This window comes from Mytilus galloprovincialis, chromosome 10, assembly GCF_965363235.1.
Source record: "Mytilus galloprovincialis chromosome 10, xbMytGall1.hap1.1, whole genome shotgun sequence".
Taxonomy (NCBI): Eukaryota; Metazoa; Mollusca; class Bivalvia; order Mytilida; family Mytilidae; genus Mytilus; species Mytilus galloprovincialis.
In genome coordinates, this window is record NC_134847.1 from 34724321 (window position 1) to 34743382 (window position 19062).

The 19062-nt window shown below is 32.8% G+C and overlaps 1 protein-coding gene across 1 annotated transcript; it reads right to left on the reverse strand.

Annotated features, from left to right (window-relative positions):
- Window positions 1-1630: 1630 nt before the first annotated feature.
- Window positions 1631-3477, reverse strand: LOC143047447 (uncharacterized). The gene has a single exon (XM_076220516.1). It carries the CDS (start codon window positions 3431-3433, stop codon window positions 1742-1744), a length of 1692 nt encoding a protein of 563 aa, XP_076076631.1. The 5' UTR covers window positions 3434-3477; the 3' UTR covers window positions 1631-1741.
- Window positions 3478-19062: the final 15585 nt, after the last annotated feature.

The window sequence follows — 19062 nt, forward strand, 5'->3', positions numbered from 1 at the left end:
TATATATGGACTTTTTTTGTAAATGCCTTTAGAGATATTGGGCTGATTTTTTGTATGTCAGTTAACCATGATGAGTTACAGATCAATTTTAAGTTTAGTTCCGATCTGCTGATTTATGCCAAAATTAAGGCTTTACGACTTTGAAAATTGTTGAAAACAGTTATACAGACTTTTTTCTATGTACGACTTCAGACTTTTAGCTGATTTTTTTATATGTGAGACTGCCATCATGCTTGTGTCCACATTTGTTGTTGAAATTGCATTCGTGTCGTTTTGACACATCTAGTTTTTTTATGCCTTTTATTCTGCATCTTTCATTATTCCCTTTTCTGTAAACCCCATCCAGACCCTTATATATATTGCTGTAGTTGATTTGACTGTAAACATTTTACACATCCTATTTTCCACTATCACTTTGGCAGATACAATAGAATTGATTGCGATTCAAAATGTTTTACTAATTTTTACAGGAGATTGTTGTCTGCCCTTCTGATTGAAATACCATTTCTTTAATATTGCAATCAAAGTTAAAATCTTTATTCCTTCCTTTATTGTGTGAGAGGGTAAATAATAATTTATAATTAGAAATTTAAGAAATAAGATTGAACACCATTTTGATTACTGGCTGGGTACATTGAAACTGTGCAACAGATTGAAACATATGAAATAAAAAGGTTTCTCCAACAGCTCTTAGAAAGGGTTATTATTTCAATGTTGATTGACAAATCCATGTTGCTGCCAGCAAAATACTTAAATTATCCTTCAGCTGTGTCCTTTAATGGATGTAGGGTGACAGACATGTGTAGCATATTTGTTTTTTGTTCATTATTTTGTACATAAATGAGGAATAATTTTTCTTGTTTGAATTGTTGACTTTTTTCTTTCTGGGGCCTTTTATTGATGACTATGTGACTTTTTCTTTCTGGGGCCTTTTATTGATGACTATGTGGTATATGTATAGAATATTTGGTATAGGCTTAGCTCATTGTTGAAGGTCACACCGTGAACTATAGTTGTGTATTTTTGTGTCTCTTGTGGAGAGATATCTCATTAGCAATCATACCACATCTTCTTTTTTTTTTTAAATATGGACTGAGTGATGATGATCTGGCAGAGAAATCCAGGCAAACCCATGCCAGCTTAGGGACTGCCATGTACACAGTGAGATGAGAGCTTTTGTTCCATGTTGAAAAGGACTCATTGTGACTTTTAGATTAAGAACCTCAATGCAAGTGCTGTTCCTTTGCTTTTTATTTGTTTTTATTGTGTTTAAGGATTTTGTTTCATCAATTGATACAATATAATAATATTTCGTTTTCATTTCTGTTTGTTACCTCATGAATGCCGGTTTTAGTAGATTTTGTAGGCAAAAGGAAAAGCATGAATTTAAATGTTCAACAAATACATTTTCTATAGGCCATTATGCCGAGTTTGGAAAAAATAGAAAATGTAGTGTCCCAGATTTTTTGTTTTTCTTGATCCAATGAAAATATATAATCATGTATGTGATTTATATTACTACGTACAATAAATGTGTATGCTTCAAACAATCATTTTATTTGTGTGCATGCTCATCACTTTCTGTTAAACAATTCTAGATATAATTTTATATAGAAATTAAAAAAAAACATTTCTTTTTCAGTTTAATGATGTAAATCATACATTATTTTAAATGATTTAAAAAAAATAAAAATTTGAATCTGTTTGTGCAGTTTTGGAAATTTTGACACAATTTTTCAGTTTAACATCCAGTAAATCTCAAAACCGATATAGCCACCTTCTCTTTATTCTTATCCTGTTTTATACTGCTTAGAAGTATGTGTCCTTTATTATTGATAGCTATAGCATAGGGACTTTCTATTTCAAATGAACCTTTGCCTTTACACAGGAGAACTTGTCCATTTTCATTTAGAACATGTAAAGCATTGTTCCTTTCATCGCAGACAATAAAGTTATTCTGAGAAGTTGTTACTATTCCACGGGGGGAGAAGGTATTGTGTAATTCACCTGTCGTGTTTCCAGTGTAACACCATTTCAGCTGATTGTTTTTATCTATAGCTACTATTTGTCCTTCAATTATTGAAATTTGGTCCACAATGATAATGTCATCATTACTGTTGTTAGTGGTTAATCTGTAAACTAATGTACATAGACTTTCCCGATCTTCATTAGCTAGTTCAAGTTGTCTCTCTTTTCTGCCGTGTGGAGTTAGAACAAATATTTTCTGGATGGTTTCTTTTCTAGGGTTGTCTTCATTAAAGCCGACTAATACATGTCCATTCTTTTGAACATGAAGGGCAGTTGCATAAATAGGTGTTCTTAGCAAACCTGTTTTATAGTTGTAAAAATCTTTAATGGTTCCTGATTTGTTTAAAGTTTTAATACAATGATCTTTGACGACTGCTAGAAGTAAGTCTCCAGACTTTGTCATAGCTATGTCATTCACAGCGATGGGCTTTTTTTCTAGCATGTTTATCCCTTCGTCTAAATCCATTTTAAATTTTCTTAAAAGATTGTTATTTGTGTTGGTCCATATTGAACCATCTTCATTTACAGAAATAGAATCAATACTTTCAGCATCTGTATTGAAAGAACACAAGACTCTAAAGTCAATGACATCTGACAGCTTAACTTTCTCCAAGGAACGTACAATATTTTCTATTTGAATTTGATCCAAAATTTCTTTTCTGTACTTTTTTCCTTCCAGTGGTAGCTGGAGATATGACTGGTCAATATTTGATTCGAAAACTTTTATGTTATCTTCCAAGTTGCAAATGGTTTCTATGTCAAGGCAGTCTTGCTTCAGATTGATCAACTGAACTCTGGAATTTATCTCGACAATGTTCCTATCAGTTTTAAGTTTTAATTGTTCTATTTCCCCAAAAGTATCTTTCCATTGATTTTCCAGTTCTTGTAAGAGCTGGTCTGTTTGTTCTGTTATTTTTTCTTTCAATTCTTTGTCATTGTCAAGGATTTTTTGTGTTTCCTCTTCCTTCATATCCTGGTGACGTTTTAACATTTTGTCAAGCCTCTCTTGTTCTCTGGCGAAAAATGGAAGAAAATAAGACTTAAATTTGTCTGAATATTTTCTTAATTTATTTGATCTTCTCATGTAGATTATTTCATTTTCCTCTAAGACATGACCTTGATGTTCATGTGTGGATAAACAGGTTGAACAAACAGGCTTATTACAGTCCAAGCAAAAATTGGAAATGTCCCGTTCTTTATGAGAATTACATTGTTTTATTTTAAGAATTGGTTTTGCCTCCTCGTTTTCAAAATTGACCACTGAGTGTTTCTGGCCAAGTTCTGCATGCCTAGTTCCACATCTAAAACACAGTAAAATGTTGCATGGTTCACATTTCCAAGAGACTTCTGTGGTGTCACCACACTTATGACATTTTCTTTCAACCTCCGACATCTTATGATTCATGTCATAATCTTTTCATGCTCTAGATTGATTTGGAAAATGTGGAGCTTTATATCAGAGACCACATGACTTGATAATATTGATCAATACAATCAGACAATATTTACTTTATTTTTCAGTGCACATGCAACAAAGTCAACAATCTAGCAAAGGTATTATTTAAAATGCGACTTGAATATTAAACTTAAAAATGAACATGTACCTTTATGCATATATGTGATGGACTGTGAACCTAAAATTCAGAGATTAGGAAATTTGGTCAGGTGTTTAGACCGCAGATCGGGAAGTTTTTTTTTGTTGTATTTGCAGTTGCCTGATCATGTAAAAACGTTACTTTTTTTGTGTTTTTTCAAAATTTCTTTAATCTTTCATTATTTAAATGTTATAAAATATCAATTTGTCTACGGTAGCCTTGTAGCCTGTCTATTTGAATGTTATCAGTTGAAAGAATTATTGAGAAGATTCTGTTTGTTGTTTTGTTTTTGATTGTTGATTGTTGACTATACTTACTGATTATAAAGTTCTATGATTTAACCTTTCCTTTGGGAGAAAAAAATAGTCTATTTATTATTGAGTTGATTGTAGTGAATGTAGTCTTTTTTTGCTTGCTCATTGCTGAAGGTCACACTGTGACCTAAAATTGCTGTCATCTTAGTCATTTTTTCCCGATGAAATCATGTAGTCACTTTTTTTTCATTCCAGGAGATTTTCATTGATTTTCTAGTTCATGTAAAAGCTTCTCAGTTTGGCAAATTTCAAGAGTTTTTAATGTACTACCTGGTGTATTATTAACCATTTCAAAAGTACCTAAAGCACACTGGAAATGATTATTTAGAAGTCGGCATGATTTAAATATTTTTTTACCGTTTAAACACAGTAGAATGTCTCATTCCAAACCTCTCCAAGTGAAATGTTATTGATCGATTGATGATTGCTTAACATTCAATGACATTTAATAAGAACATGGAAATCTCAAATACTTCTTTGAAGTTATTTGCATATATACTTTTATATATGACATTTTCTTTCAGTCTCCAATACTTAATAGTTTATCAATGTCAAATTTTATAAATCAGTTTATAGAATACAAATCATGGTAACAAACAAAGATTAAGATGATCACATGACCTTCTCATACAGTGATTTCTATTGCGTCAAACAAGATAGACCTAATTTGATACATCATAATTGTTCTCCTCTATTAAGTTGATTTTTGGACTTTACCAGGCATATCAGATTCACCTGTCTGATATGCTCACCTTTTTGGCTCAAGGTCATCTTAAGATGATACATCATTACACAAGATAGTCTATGTAAATTGCACTTTGTAGTAGGAAGTGTACTGATTGATACTTTAGTCTGGGTGAACATAAATTATTATACCCCATGTAACGAAGATGCAGTGGGTACAATGTTTTTCACCCTTCTCTCCGTCCGTCAGTCCGTCAGTCCTGTTCTTGTCATTGCAACTCCTCTGAAACCACACAACAGAATTTCATGAATCCTTTTTAGATAATAAGAAGTAAAATAACAAAAAATACTGAACTCCGAGGAAAATTCTAAACAGACATGAATAGTTGACTATGCGGTATGGGCTTTGCTCATTGTTAAAGGCCGTACGATGACCTATAGTTGTTAATGTCTGTGTCATTTTGGTCTCTTGTGGACAGTTGTCTCATTGGCAATCATACCACATCTTCTTTTTTATATATACTATGTAGATGTTCGTATCGACAAATTATGATTAAAAATTTTTTCTAGGAGTTACGCCCCTTTGAACTTATTTGCTTCAATATACTACTGCAACAGTTTGTCATTTCAGCTCCTCTGAAACCACACAACAGAATTTCATGAAACTTTGTAGATTATAAGGACATATACCATGTAGATGTGCATATCAACAGGAAATTATGATTCAAGTTTTTTTCTAGGAGTTATGCCTCTTTGAACTTAATTGCCTCATGTACTACTGCAACAGTTTGTCATCGCAACTCCTCTGAAACTTCACAACAGAATTTCATGTAGATGTGCATTTCGACAGGAAATTATGATTCAATTATTTTTTCTCAGAGTTACATATATTTTATTTGTTCAGTGACAATGTGGAAGCGTGGGTTATGTGAGAGTACTGACACTAAGGTTCTTTAATTTATTATCAGTAGGTGTTATTGGCTTTAAACTAGCTTTTCATAACTTTGAGTACTCTTATTTTGGCGCTTGATTTCTTTTGTGTTATTTGTACGGCATACTTCTCTTTTATAAGCCAATTGCTACTAATTTTTGTTTTGTTTGTTCTTATGTTGTACTGTCACACCACTGTCCCAGGTTAGGAGAAGGGTTGAGAGCTCACAAAATTTCTGACCAGTTGAACAGTTTGATTCAATAAAACAAATTGCAATCTGTAGAGAATTTTGAATAAATTGCAATAGATGGAAAGCAACACTTAAAGTAAAGTCACAGTAGCTCTTTAAGCTCTTATGCAGACTTTGGCAAAACCACAAAATCATATCCACCTAAATACACAAAAAAATGTGGACTAAAATTGTGGGTTAAGGTTCACCACAAATTTAAATAAAAAAGATGCAATAAAATGCACAATCAATTATTGAATTTCTCTTAGCTCTATTAGCTTTTTGTGTAAACTTTGTCAAAACCACAAAATCGTATCTACAAGAATACAAATTATTCCTCAATTCACAAAAATTGGAACCCTCAAAAATAAATGAATTCATGGTACATTTATTTGCAATGGTGAATATAAAAAAGAAGATGTGGTATGATTGCCAATGAGACAACTATCCACAAAAGACCGAAATGACACAGACATTAACAACTATAGGTCACCGTACGGCCTTCAACAATGAGCAAAGCCCATACCGCATAGTCAGCTATAATAGACCCCGATAAGACAATGTAAAACAATTCAAACCAGAAAACTAACGGCCTCATTTATGTAAACAAATGAAAGAAAAACAAATATGTAACACATAAACAAACGACAACCACTGAATTACAGGCTCCTGACTTGGGACAGGCACATACATAAATAATGTGGCGGGTGTCATTTTCCTATAAAACATAAGTGAAATCAGATTTTACCACTTTACTTTGTTTTTAACAATATTATCATCTTGCAATAGTTGAATTTGATTATTTTAACTATCTAGAGTGGATATAGATATTCGTTATCAATAGAGAAGGGTGGTTTAATCTATATTTATCTGTTCCAACACAAATCATAAATATCATGTTGCTACTGGTACATTTCCTGTCTTGATTGGTTTAATAATTTTAAATTTGTTGAAGGCTGTACGGTGACCTATTGTTATATATGAATATTTATATAAAATAAACATAATATAAAATTTTCATTTTTTGGCAAAGTTTCCCTTTAATTTCAATAAAAAATTATGAATGGCCCTCTTTATGTAAAAGTTTCTGTCTGTGGTATGTCAAGTATTCTTAATCTCAGATACTTCAAGCGGTTGGTATTAAGTATATGGAATGTTTGTACAGTGTACATGTCCGTTGAGTAGGTTCTATCAGACCTTGACCTCATTTTTAATGCATGGTTCTTTAGTCAATGTTGAGTTATTGTGTAAATGTTTGTTTTTATAGATACTTTAAGCAATAGTTCAAATACATTTGGTGTATGTAATGATTGTAAAGTGTATTTGTCTGTTTGGCAGAGATCATCTGACCATGACCTCATTTTCATGGTTCATTGGTCATTGTTAAGTTTTCATGGTAGGATTGGTGTTTCTCAGAAATAATAAGCAGTTGGCCAACTAAATTTGGTGCATTAAAGTTATATTGGAGTCTGGAGCTGACGTGTCAGTTATTGCTAGAAGTTCTTTGTTAATTTATGTATTATTGTCAAATTGCTTAGTTTCTTCTGTTATCTTTTCTGACATCAGACTTGTTTAAGCTGAGTTTTACTGCATATTGCTGTGTGTTTGTTTATTCTACATTGGCTAGAGTTATAGGAGGAGGGTTGAGATTATACAAAACAGTGTACCATTCAGCATGTTTGTGCCTGTCCCAAGTCATGAGCCTCTGGCCTTTGTTAGTCTTGTATGTTTTTAAAATTTTAGTTCATTTATATGTTTCGGAGTTTTGTGTGACATCCATTTTCATTGAACAGTTTTGTTTAGGGGCCAGCTGGAGCCCGCCTCGGGATGCCGAATTATATGGCTGTGTTGATGACCCATTAATGGCCTCTGGGCTGTTTTCTGCTATTTGGTTGGGTTGCTTTCTCTTTGACACATTCCCCAGGGCCGTAACTTCATTGAGGCAAATGAGGCAAATGCCTCATGTTGGAAATTTCAAAAAAAAAAAAAAAAAAAAAACTGAAACAAGATTGTCTTAATTCATATCAACCTGAATTGTTTTCACGGAAAGTGTCTTGCATGAAGCAAGTTCTCTTCACTCTCTGATGTCGCCCCTGCATGTTTTTCGTGATCCATGAGTCATCCATGTTTCTATTTTACTTTTGTGTTCAGAGTTGATGGTCTATTGTTTGTACTTCTGTGTCCCGGGTTTGTCTTTTGTTCATTTATTGTCCTACTTTATAACTATAGTCTGCAGAGTGTTGATTTTCATTTATAAAGTGTGGTTTTCAAATGTTGCATGTCCACCGATGTCCAGACATTGTGCGAGAAAATATTTTAAGAATATACAATGCTACTGGACATACAAAAAAAATGTCGTTTCTGCATGGAGAATTGAACTTGATATCAAAGAATACAAAACTGGCTCTTTTTTTTGTAGATAAATCTAGATAGCTGACATGGTTTAAATCAAAGTAAAACCAACAATTTCCCGGTATCAAATCATCTTTAAAAAAACGTCAATGTATTGCCATATGACCTTTTACATTGAAGGGTTAAACTTGCATGAAGGCGTTTTCAGACTCTTAAATAGAAAATAAAAAAAATATGAAGTAAGCGTGCACATGACCTTATCTCAAACAAAGTCCGTGATGCATAGAAAAAATACAAATGCTCATTCGCCAAAGTTTTTTTTCCTATTCTTCATCTTGATAGTTGGTGGAGGGTCTTCAACAATAAAAGAATCATTAATACCGAAAAACAAGGTCAAGATGGTCCTTAGTGTCGACTGAAGCAGTACTAGTACTTAAAGTATAATACTGCACTGTCACTATATTTAAATCTAGTCATAATTAATCACCAAAGTCTCAATTATGCACTGAATACAAGACAAGAACAGACAGACATAATGATTATGAGAATTTCGGTTTTTGCTTTATCCTACATATCGGTCTACTTTTAATGTTGTCCCTGTAAAACCTAAACGTCTTAAATTACAATGAATCTATGTTTTTGCTTTGAGACAAGAATAATGTCGAAAGAAATAGCTAAAAATTAATTGCGTTTCAATGGAAGAAAGAGTCTGTGAAACGCTCAGAATGCACGATTTTGCGTTATTTTTCTCAGGGCTTCTGGGGGCCTTCTGACAGCGGCCACCAGACCTCTCGCCAAATATTTTCGCCTCGCTACGCTCGGGGAATATATTTTGCCTCAATATTAAAAGAGGCTAGTTACGGCCCTGTTCCCAATTTCCATTCTCAATTTTAAATTTATCGTAAAGACTTTCAACATAAAACTAATCATAATGAGTAAATTTGACATTTCAGGATGTGCACTCTTGTATGAAACAGACCTAGGCAAGTGTGCCAAAAATTGTCTAATCATCAACTTATCAATACAGTATTCTAATTATCTTTATGTATTTTATAGTGTGGATTATGGCACTCTGTCCACATAGATGACCTTCACCCTCCACCAGAAGAAATTCCATCAGTTTCAGAAATGCATGGTAAATCTGTAAGTGCATTGTTAGCCACCACTAAAGAACAACCTTCAGAGGTTAAAATGGATGTTATGGAAGGTGACCAGATGGAAAGAATGGAAACAAACGAAGAGGAGGTTGACCCAATGGACATAGAGTTACAAGAAAAAACACCAGATATAATTTTTACTCCAAAGAGACAGTATCATGTTGATTATCTGATACTGAAATGTGTACAGCCTGCCCTTGGTAATGTTAAAGATCCACCTACTGACAGTTCCAGGGCTATAGAAAGACTGAAAATTATTCTAAACAGTTTACAGAATGACTCAGGTGTTTATAAGTTATATTTAAGTTACTAAGCTAAATATTAAAAAGACATCTCTCAACAAGAGACCAAATGACACAGAAATTAACAACTATAAGTCACCGTATGACCTTCAACAATGAGCTAAACCCATACAGTATAGTAAGCTTTAAAAGGTTTTACTAGGTTTATATATAGGGTTAGGGTATAGTTTGGAGTCGGGTGTAAAAATGAGTTATGAAAAGCATAGCTTAGTTTTGACATATTATATTTGTACTTGGGTAATACGTACATATTGAGAAAAATAATATTGAGGTTTTTATACATTAGTTCTAACAATTGACTGTTTAATGATGTCTATATTAAGAATAAACGAAGATATAAATAAACTTATAATAGATACCAGGATTAAATTTTGTAATTATGGCAGTAAAAGGGTATATAGGTATGAGACAAAACATTTTGATTAAAATTGATCAAACAATAAGATACCATAAGCTCAAAATTTTTCAAATGACATCCAAAAAAATAAATAATACCCCCTCCCCATCCCCCAAAATACCAAACAAAACAACAAACAAAACAACAAGAAAACATCAAATTCAAAAATAAAAACATTTAGAAAAAAAAATTGAGAATGGAAATCGGGAATGTGTCAAAGCGACAACAACCCAACCAAAGAGCAGACAACAGCTGAAGGTCATCATAAGGTGTCCATAAGACTGCTTATTCTTCTTTTATTATACCTAGGTGACATGACAGTTCTATCAGGGATTGCCAAGCATCTAACCAGCATACTGAAAGAGAAAGAGCAAGGTCCTACTACAATGATGACTAACTGGCTATCAGCAGAGGCGTCAAAACCAGAGAATATCAACAGAGCTGGTACTTTTAGGTACAAGATATGATATTTATGGGAGATTCATTCGAATGTCAAACAAAATAATAATCAATTCAGATGTGTCAAAGTTATCTACCTCTTCAAATGCGAATTAATGTCAAGACAAGACATCACATCACATGCTAAAAAGTGTATAATACCCTGTGAAATGCTTTTATCAGAAATTTGTTCATGTTCTTTTTAAAAACTACAAGAATGTGTGTGTTCATGTGTAAACAAATGTTGTATCTAAAACATACTGCATTATCAGAAAAGACAATGTGTAAACTGCAAGTAAAAATATTTATTACACATGAATATGAAAGGTTTAACACTTTGAAAGCCAGACACATGTTCTGAAAAATGAAAATCTTGAAAATATGGCTACTGCAATATATACCTATAGGAAAAATATTTTTGAGTTTAGAATATTTCAACATTTACACACATTGAATTAATGTTTTTTTTTCAATTGAAGGTATGAAGTTGGAGAAAGAAATCAACCTGATTTTGTTATATTATGTTGAGTTTGAAATGAACTCTTGAACACTAAAACTTAAAACTATTTTCCAGGCGATTTGCAGTTCAATGTTTGGAGTCCAAAGTAATACCGCTACTAGCTGGAATTATAGCTTTTATAGACACAAACAGAAATCTGGATATACTGACATTTAATGAACAATGGAAAACTGGCTTGTGGTTGCAAATCTTCAATGATCCAGAATTGACTCAACTTAGATACACTGGGATAGTCTCCCCTTCCCGTCAGCAAGAATTACAGGAAGTTATAGTAAAGACAACATCACTGGAAGGAAAAGTTTTCTCCGCTGGCATGCCATTTTCATGGTTGATATTTCAGCAAATTGATGAAGTTTTGAGAAACACTATGAATACAAAAGAAGTTGGAGGTAAAGTGTATATTATGATATTAAAGTATATTAATTTCTGATTGGAAAAAACTGTGAATTTTTTTTTAAGATTTTAAATTGCCCTTTATTGATGCAGTATGGAGTTTTAAACTAAAAGTTTTAGATAATGTGAACTACTTGTTTTATTCTTACCATGACAGTTTTCACCCATGATAAAATTACCAATATTCAGAAACTTGTGTGAATATATTGCTGATTATGCTTAAACAAATAAAGTAATAATTATTTTTTTTAGTCTTCAGTTTGTCGTAATTTAATGGGAGCATTTTCTCTTTACACAGATAGCTGGTTTGATGTTGTAATGAAAGCAACAGAAATATTCCAGGAATTACCCCTTGGAAGACTTCTTTCCAGTACAGAAGGAACTTATATTCATCCACTTCTAAAATCCTACATCCTGGACTTTGTTCACATTGTTCACGCTGTCCAATCCGAAGAGGAATGCAATGTAATTTATTTATCTATGTAAAATATTTAATCATATTTTAGTCATGCTTTTAACAATTTAAAGGAGTATGCCAAAAAATGTCACTTTTTAGATGGTTTTTGTCAAAAACGAAAGTGGCCGCATCCGTGTTCATCCTCAATCTTTATATATGTTATGTATTATCATCAAATACAACTTCCATTTCAATATTTTGGATGAACACAAATGCGGCCACTTTTGTTTTACACGGAAACCGTCTAAAATTTAACTAAAATGCTGGAATTGTGAAGATTTCAGTAATTTAGCATGAATTAATGGTGCTAATTCTCAATATATGTGCATTGTATTGTCAAAAAGAGCCCATATGTATGTAGCAGAACCTTTCTACTATCCAATAAATGACTAAAAGTTTACATTTTAACAATTTTGTAAAACTGCTATATTTTGGGGCCAAAAAGGGGTCTTACTGGACCTACTCCTTTCAACTTGATAGAAAGAAAGGATATGGGGTATCAATCCATAATACAAAACCACCTTTATAATATAGCTCTATTGTGAGTTTAGTCTTACAAGTCATCTTCATTTGTTATTGTACAATGTTAACTGTTGTGACTTCAAAAATCCAGAAACTTACAATCTAGAACACAAACATTTTAGGACTAAATTTGACTGCGTTCCATCATAACTTTGACTGGGGGTAAAGATGATTAGCTCATACAGTAAGTTCCTGGTCATCTATGATACATGCATATTCCTCAAGATTGTGATAAAAGTGATTTTTGAGAAATACATATTTATTGTTTCATTGAAACAAAATATATAGACGACGCTTACTTCCTGTGTATAAATACTTTCAAAAATTTAAATAATATAACTAGGTAAGTTTTGCAAGACAACATATACAACTTCTTGCTTTCATCTGCTTGATGTTCTCATTTGGTGCATCAGCAATTTGGAAAAAAACAACTGAACTAATATTTTCTGCTTTGCAGTAAGCTACGTTCCTCTGTTGTTAATGGGAGTTTTATGGCAACTAATTACTTTATGTTTCAGCTTGTCTGTGAGACAGTGAGAAATGGATGTAAAATTCTTATTGAAGGAGAATTTGGACGATTATTGCCGTCTTTGTTGGGATGTCACATGGCCCATATTTTACATGATGTTAGATTAAAAAACTTTTCACATATTGTTCATGTATGGTCCGGTGTCAGTCGAAGAACAGTAGAGTTCCAGCAGAAAGAATCAAATTTTCACCTGGTTACTGATGAGGAAATAGTAAGTTTTAAATATTAGAATAATTTCATATCCTATATATGCATCATAGATTTCCACTATTTTGATTGGCATTGAAATTTTCTGATTTATTCCCAATAAAGTGCAACAATTGTTGACTGCACATGCTCTGTGTGACAAGATTATAATTCACAGGAAAACAAACATAAAACTTGATTTGATATGTGATTCCAATGGTTAAAGCATAATTGCAATTATAATAATCGATGCTTGTCAAACCATTCATCATGCATATCCTTAAAAGTTGTTTTTTTAATAGTTAAAGGTGATTCACCAGGACTAAAGGGGTTAAATGTGTTATTAATAGTCATTTCATCAATGCTTTTTAGATATCCATGTAAGATAATATGCTGGACTTAAAAGTATTTTTTTTTTTATAAATTTGGTTAACACACATCTGCCAATGATTCTTTTAAGAGTTATGTCCATTTCCATAGCTTTACTTTTTTTAAGCATTCCCAAATAGATGAAAAAGAAAACTGTGGTTATTTGCCAATGAGACAACTCTTCAACAGGGCCCAAATGACACAAAAATAAACAACTTTTAGTCACAGTATGGCCTTCAACAATGAGCAAAGCCGACACTACAAATTTTCAAAGAACTAAACTTGTGAACTGGAGCTGTCATGTTTGAATTTTGTCAAGAAATTTCCCTTTGTTCAATATAATTTTTGATACATCACATTAATTTTACAGACCCTGGATATTCTGGCACTCCATATGTTGATTGATCACCTTGAGCCAAGCAAGGAATCATTAAACAAGCCGGAAACCAGAACAAAATGGCTCAGGCAAGTCTGTGATTATAGACCAATCATAGAAAGGATCTTTGGACATTTTAATCAGGACACAGATAGAAGAGAATTTCACTATGGTAAAAAGTGTCAGAGAGGAATTGAACAGGCAAGGTATATATGATTGTTAGTGTTTAATGCCATTCTTTAATGATGAGTTTTAATAATTTTTTGCTTTTTGTTTGTATCATAAATAACTATAATAGCATAGATGCCAACTATTACGATTTTTCCGTAGTTTTTCCGATTTTGCGATATAAACTACGCTATTACGGTCAAAGTCGAATAGTTACAGATTCCCAATCATCGACGTTCAATTTTGTAAAAAGCGGATTTTTATCAATACTTTTCCGTCCGGGTCTAGTATTTAGGAATCGCCAATCTAATGCTTCCGGTTTCTCGGGAGTTATCAACCTATTGTTGTGTAACTAATTGACTTCCGAAGAGTCAAACTTGCATTTTATTAAGTAGCTTTCCCCCTTTCTCTACTTCTCCTTGACAAAACAAAAATGAGTCGAGAACATCTGAACAAGTAATGAATGGAATACATACTACAGACAACATATTAAATGACAAATTTTAGTGTACATCACTTTGCAACCACTCGTCAGTAATTTTGATTGGTAAATGCACGTTTATAAATGATTACTGAAAACTTTTCAAAAATACGGAAAATTTGATAGTTTCTTACTGATTGTGTCAAAAGGGGGTTGGCATCTATGTAATAGATAGATAGAAAACTTTATAGAGGAAAAATGATAAGCAGGAGAAGATATTGCCCTCTCATTATGATTTCAATTAAAATGAAGCCATTGTGAAAGAAGCAGGTGAGCTACACAGCCTAAAAAGAGCCTCTAGTTTTACTTTGATATAATTTGAATTCTTGTGAAAACAATAAAAAAAGAAAGTATAAATTCTTTGTTTTTGTTTCAAGGTTACAATGGACTAGAGTTGTTGTTGTGAAGTTATTTATAGAACATGTTTGTACGTCAGGAAAAGAAGAGCTGGATATTAGACGTTGTATGCCACTATGGCAGGTCAGTATTGTGGAAATATATAATTCCTTACATGAACTTGCATTAAATCTATCATACAAATAAACAAACAGTTTTTAAACAGAGTTTGAAGTTATGATTTTTGTGATTTATATTAAGAGATGTTGAACCCAAGCCAAAACGTTAATTTCAAATTTATCAAAAACAAAAAGTTGATCATAACTTTCATATATAACAAAAAATGAAACTTAGACATATTACCAATAATGTTCCTAAATAATAGCCAGGAATATTATATATACCTTTTTATATGCATTATATGCAAACATGTTTTGTAGATGTAAAAAAAAAAGCGTAGTATGCTAAAAGATTTTAATGATTAAAGTTCAAGGTCAATCAAGGTTGTTGAAATTTCAATGATTGTAATTTTCCCCTAAGGTTTGAAAATAATATAAGAATTATATGTTCTGTGTCAGTTTCTCTAAATTTGTATATTTAAGTACATTTATTGTTGAAAACTATTTTTGTTGAAAAATATTTCCTAATTATTTTGGTCCATTTTATTCCAGACTTTTAGAGAGGGTGCAGATATGAAAGACATCAAATCTTTAGAAAAAATGGAGAGATTCTTGAAGCTTTGTCATAAGGACATTGTAAAGAAATGTTTTGGGTAGGTAGACTTAAAATTCTTTTTGATAGCTATGATATTCATCATTTGTTTTTTAACCAAAATTCTTGCAAGTGATCTTCTGTTTATGTTGTGAAAAAAAGAATCTGATAAATATTTCCTTTGTTTCAGGGACCAAGCAAAATGTATATCCTGTGAAAATCCTATAGAAGGTGCACCTGTCAGACTGCCTTGTGATCATGTGATCTGTAGGAAATGTTTCTACGATTGCATCACACTGAAGGAATTTGAATGTCCAAGCTGTCATGAGAATTTTCCAGCTGATTTGAATCCTGATAAATCAGATAATGTGTAAGAAAGGAAAGATTTTTTAATGTAATGTATAAAGAAGCATTATTTTCCTCCAGCTTCAATGGAGGGGGTATACTTTTTTATCATCTGTCCAAGTCTTTATCTGTCCTTCCCATAATATTTTGGTTAAATATTTTCAGAAACTACAAATCAGAGCTTCTAAAATCTTTACAGTCGATTGCATTGAGTGTGACGGTAAAGGTAATATCTTTAGTTAGCTTGCTTAGGAGGGTAGTTTACCTTACCTAATATTGACTTCACGATTCAGCTACCAAGCAAGCTAACCAAAGATGTTACCTTTGCCTATACACTAAATGCAATCCGCTGTAATCAAGCTTCAATATTGTCTAATTATCTATGCTCATGAATTTCATGTTGACTAAATACTAAGATATTGATTCACATAATGGCCAAAGATATTCTATTACATAATAGCTAAGGATGAAATATTTGCCACATTTTCTCCAGAATTAAAAATCAATTTTTCTGAAATTCAAAATAAATCATCCTGTTAGCATGCTAGTTCTTATAATGTGTTTTTACATTATTTCATCATCCAACAACTTCCTGTTCACGAAACACTTAAAGCAGGGGTTCAAAATAACTCACAGTTCATTTTGATTTTTATTGACAGTGGTGAAATTAGAAAGTACCAGGACTATAGGACACGATGTAACAGTTTCTTCATGGAGGTTGTATCACAGCTTTGTTTTGCTGAGGGAACACCTCCATCACAGGAAGTTATTGAAAAGCTCTTGTCATACATCATTGGCCACAGTAAAGGGAAGAAGATAGAAAGAGTGGTATCAAGAGAACTGACCATTTTTGATGATTCAATAGACACAACCCCAGTTGTACGATCTTTCTTATTACAGCAATTGATGCAGACAAGGTATTTTGTGTTTCCGATTGTTTTAATTTGATTGCATGTTCATATTGTAATTGTGCTGTATTCCAATTGTAAATTTATATACAATTTGATTGGAATTTTATAAGATAGCTATAGTTCACAGATCTTTTGAAATTTTTAATAGATTTTCTTGGCTTCAAAAATAAAGGTTTGTATTGTAGCTTTGAAATAGAATACCTTATTATTCAAAAATAATGCTGAAAAAAATTATAAATCAATAAATTAACAGATTTAGATTTGTTACAAAAAAGAAAAGAATTTGTGTTATGAAAACAGATCACAAACACTGATCACTATCATTTGTCAATTTATTACATTTGTTGGGTAAGTCTGTGCATTTTGTTGACATTCCACAACAAAAAGACCTATACAATAAAAGGAATGAGTGGCCAGCATTGTTTATGTTCAAACTTTTCATCATTTACCTAACAAAGACAATTATACTTAATAATCAACAAAATTATTTCAGTGGTCATGAGATTGAGACCCATCTGTTAGCCTACTTCAACTATGCTGATAGATTAGTAAAAACTACAGGTGACAAACAACAACTGATAGAACTATGTCTTCTGGTAATGACCTGTATGGAGGTAAGTTATCTCCCCCTTAGATACCTGATACATTAGTAGGTACCACAGGGGACAAACAACAACTGATAGAATTATGTCTTCTGGTAATGACCTGTATGGAGGTAAGTTATCTCCCCCTTAGATACCTGATACATTAGTAGGTACCACAGGGGACAAACAATAATTGATTGAATTATGTCTTCTGGTAATGACCTGTATGGAGGTAAGTTATCTCCCCCTTAGATACCTGATACATTAGTAGGTACCACAGGGGACAAACAATAATTGATTGAATTATGTCTTCTGGTAATGACCTGTATGGAGGTAAGTTATCTCCCCCTTAGATACCTGATACATTAGTAGGTACCACAGGGGACAAACAATAATTGATTGAATTATGTCTTCTGGTAATGACCTGTATGGAGGTAAGTTATCTCCCCCTTAGATACCTGATACATTAGTAGGTACCACTGGAGACTAACAATAATTGATTGAATTATGTCTTCTAGTAATGACCTGTATGGAGGTAAGTTATCTCCCCCTTAGATACCTGATACATTAGTAGGTACCACAGGGGACAAACAATAATTGATAGAATTATGTCTTCTGGTAATGACCTGTATGGAGGTAAGTTATCTCCCCCTTAGATACCTGATACATTAGTAGGTACCACTGGAGACTAACAATAATTGATTGAATTATGTCTTCTAGTAATGACCTGTATGGAGGTAAGTTATCTCCCCCTTAGATACCTGATACATTAGTAGGTACCACTGGAGACAAACAATAATTGATTGAATTATGTCTTCTAGTAATGACCTGTATGGAGGTAAGTTATCTCCCCCTTAGATACCTGATACATTAGTAGGTACCACTGGAGACAAACAATAATTGATTGAATTATGTCTTCTAGTAATGACCTGTATGGAGGTAAGTTATCTCCCCTTAGATACCTGATACATTAGTAGGTACCACAGGGGACAAACAACAACTGATAGAATTATGTCTTCTGGTAATGACCTGTATGGAGGTAAGTTATCTCCCCCTTAGATACCTGATACATTAGTAGGTACCACAGGGGACAAACAATAATTGATAGAATTATGTCTTCTGGTAATGACCTGTATGGAGGTAAGTTATCTCCCCCTTAGATACCTGATACATTAGTAGGTACCACTGGAGACTAACAATAATTGATTGAATTATGTCTTCTAGTAATGACCTGTATGGAGGTAAGTTATCTCCCCCTTAGATACCTGATACATTAGTAGGTACCACTGGAGACAAACAATAATTGATTGAATTATGTCTTCTGGTAATGACCTGTATGGAGGTAAGTTATCTCCCCCTTAGATACCTGATACATTAGTAGGTACCACTGGAGACAAACAATAATTGATTGAACTATGTCTTCTGGTAATGACCTGTATGGAGGTAAGTTATCTCCCCCTTAGATACCTGATACATTAGTAGGTACCACTGGAGACAAACAATAATTGATTGAATTATGTCTTCTAGTAATGACCTGTATGGAGGTAAGTTATCTCCCCCTTAGATACCTGATACATTAGTAGGTACCACTGGAGACAAACAATAATTGATTGAATTATGTCTTCTAGTAATGACCTGTATGGAGGTAAGTTATCTCCCCTTAGATACCTGATACATTAGTAGGTACCACAGGGGACAAACAACAACTGATAGAATTATGTCTTCTGGTAATGACCTGTATGGAGGT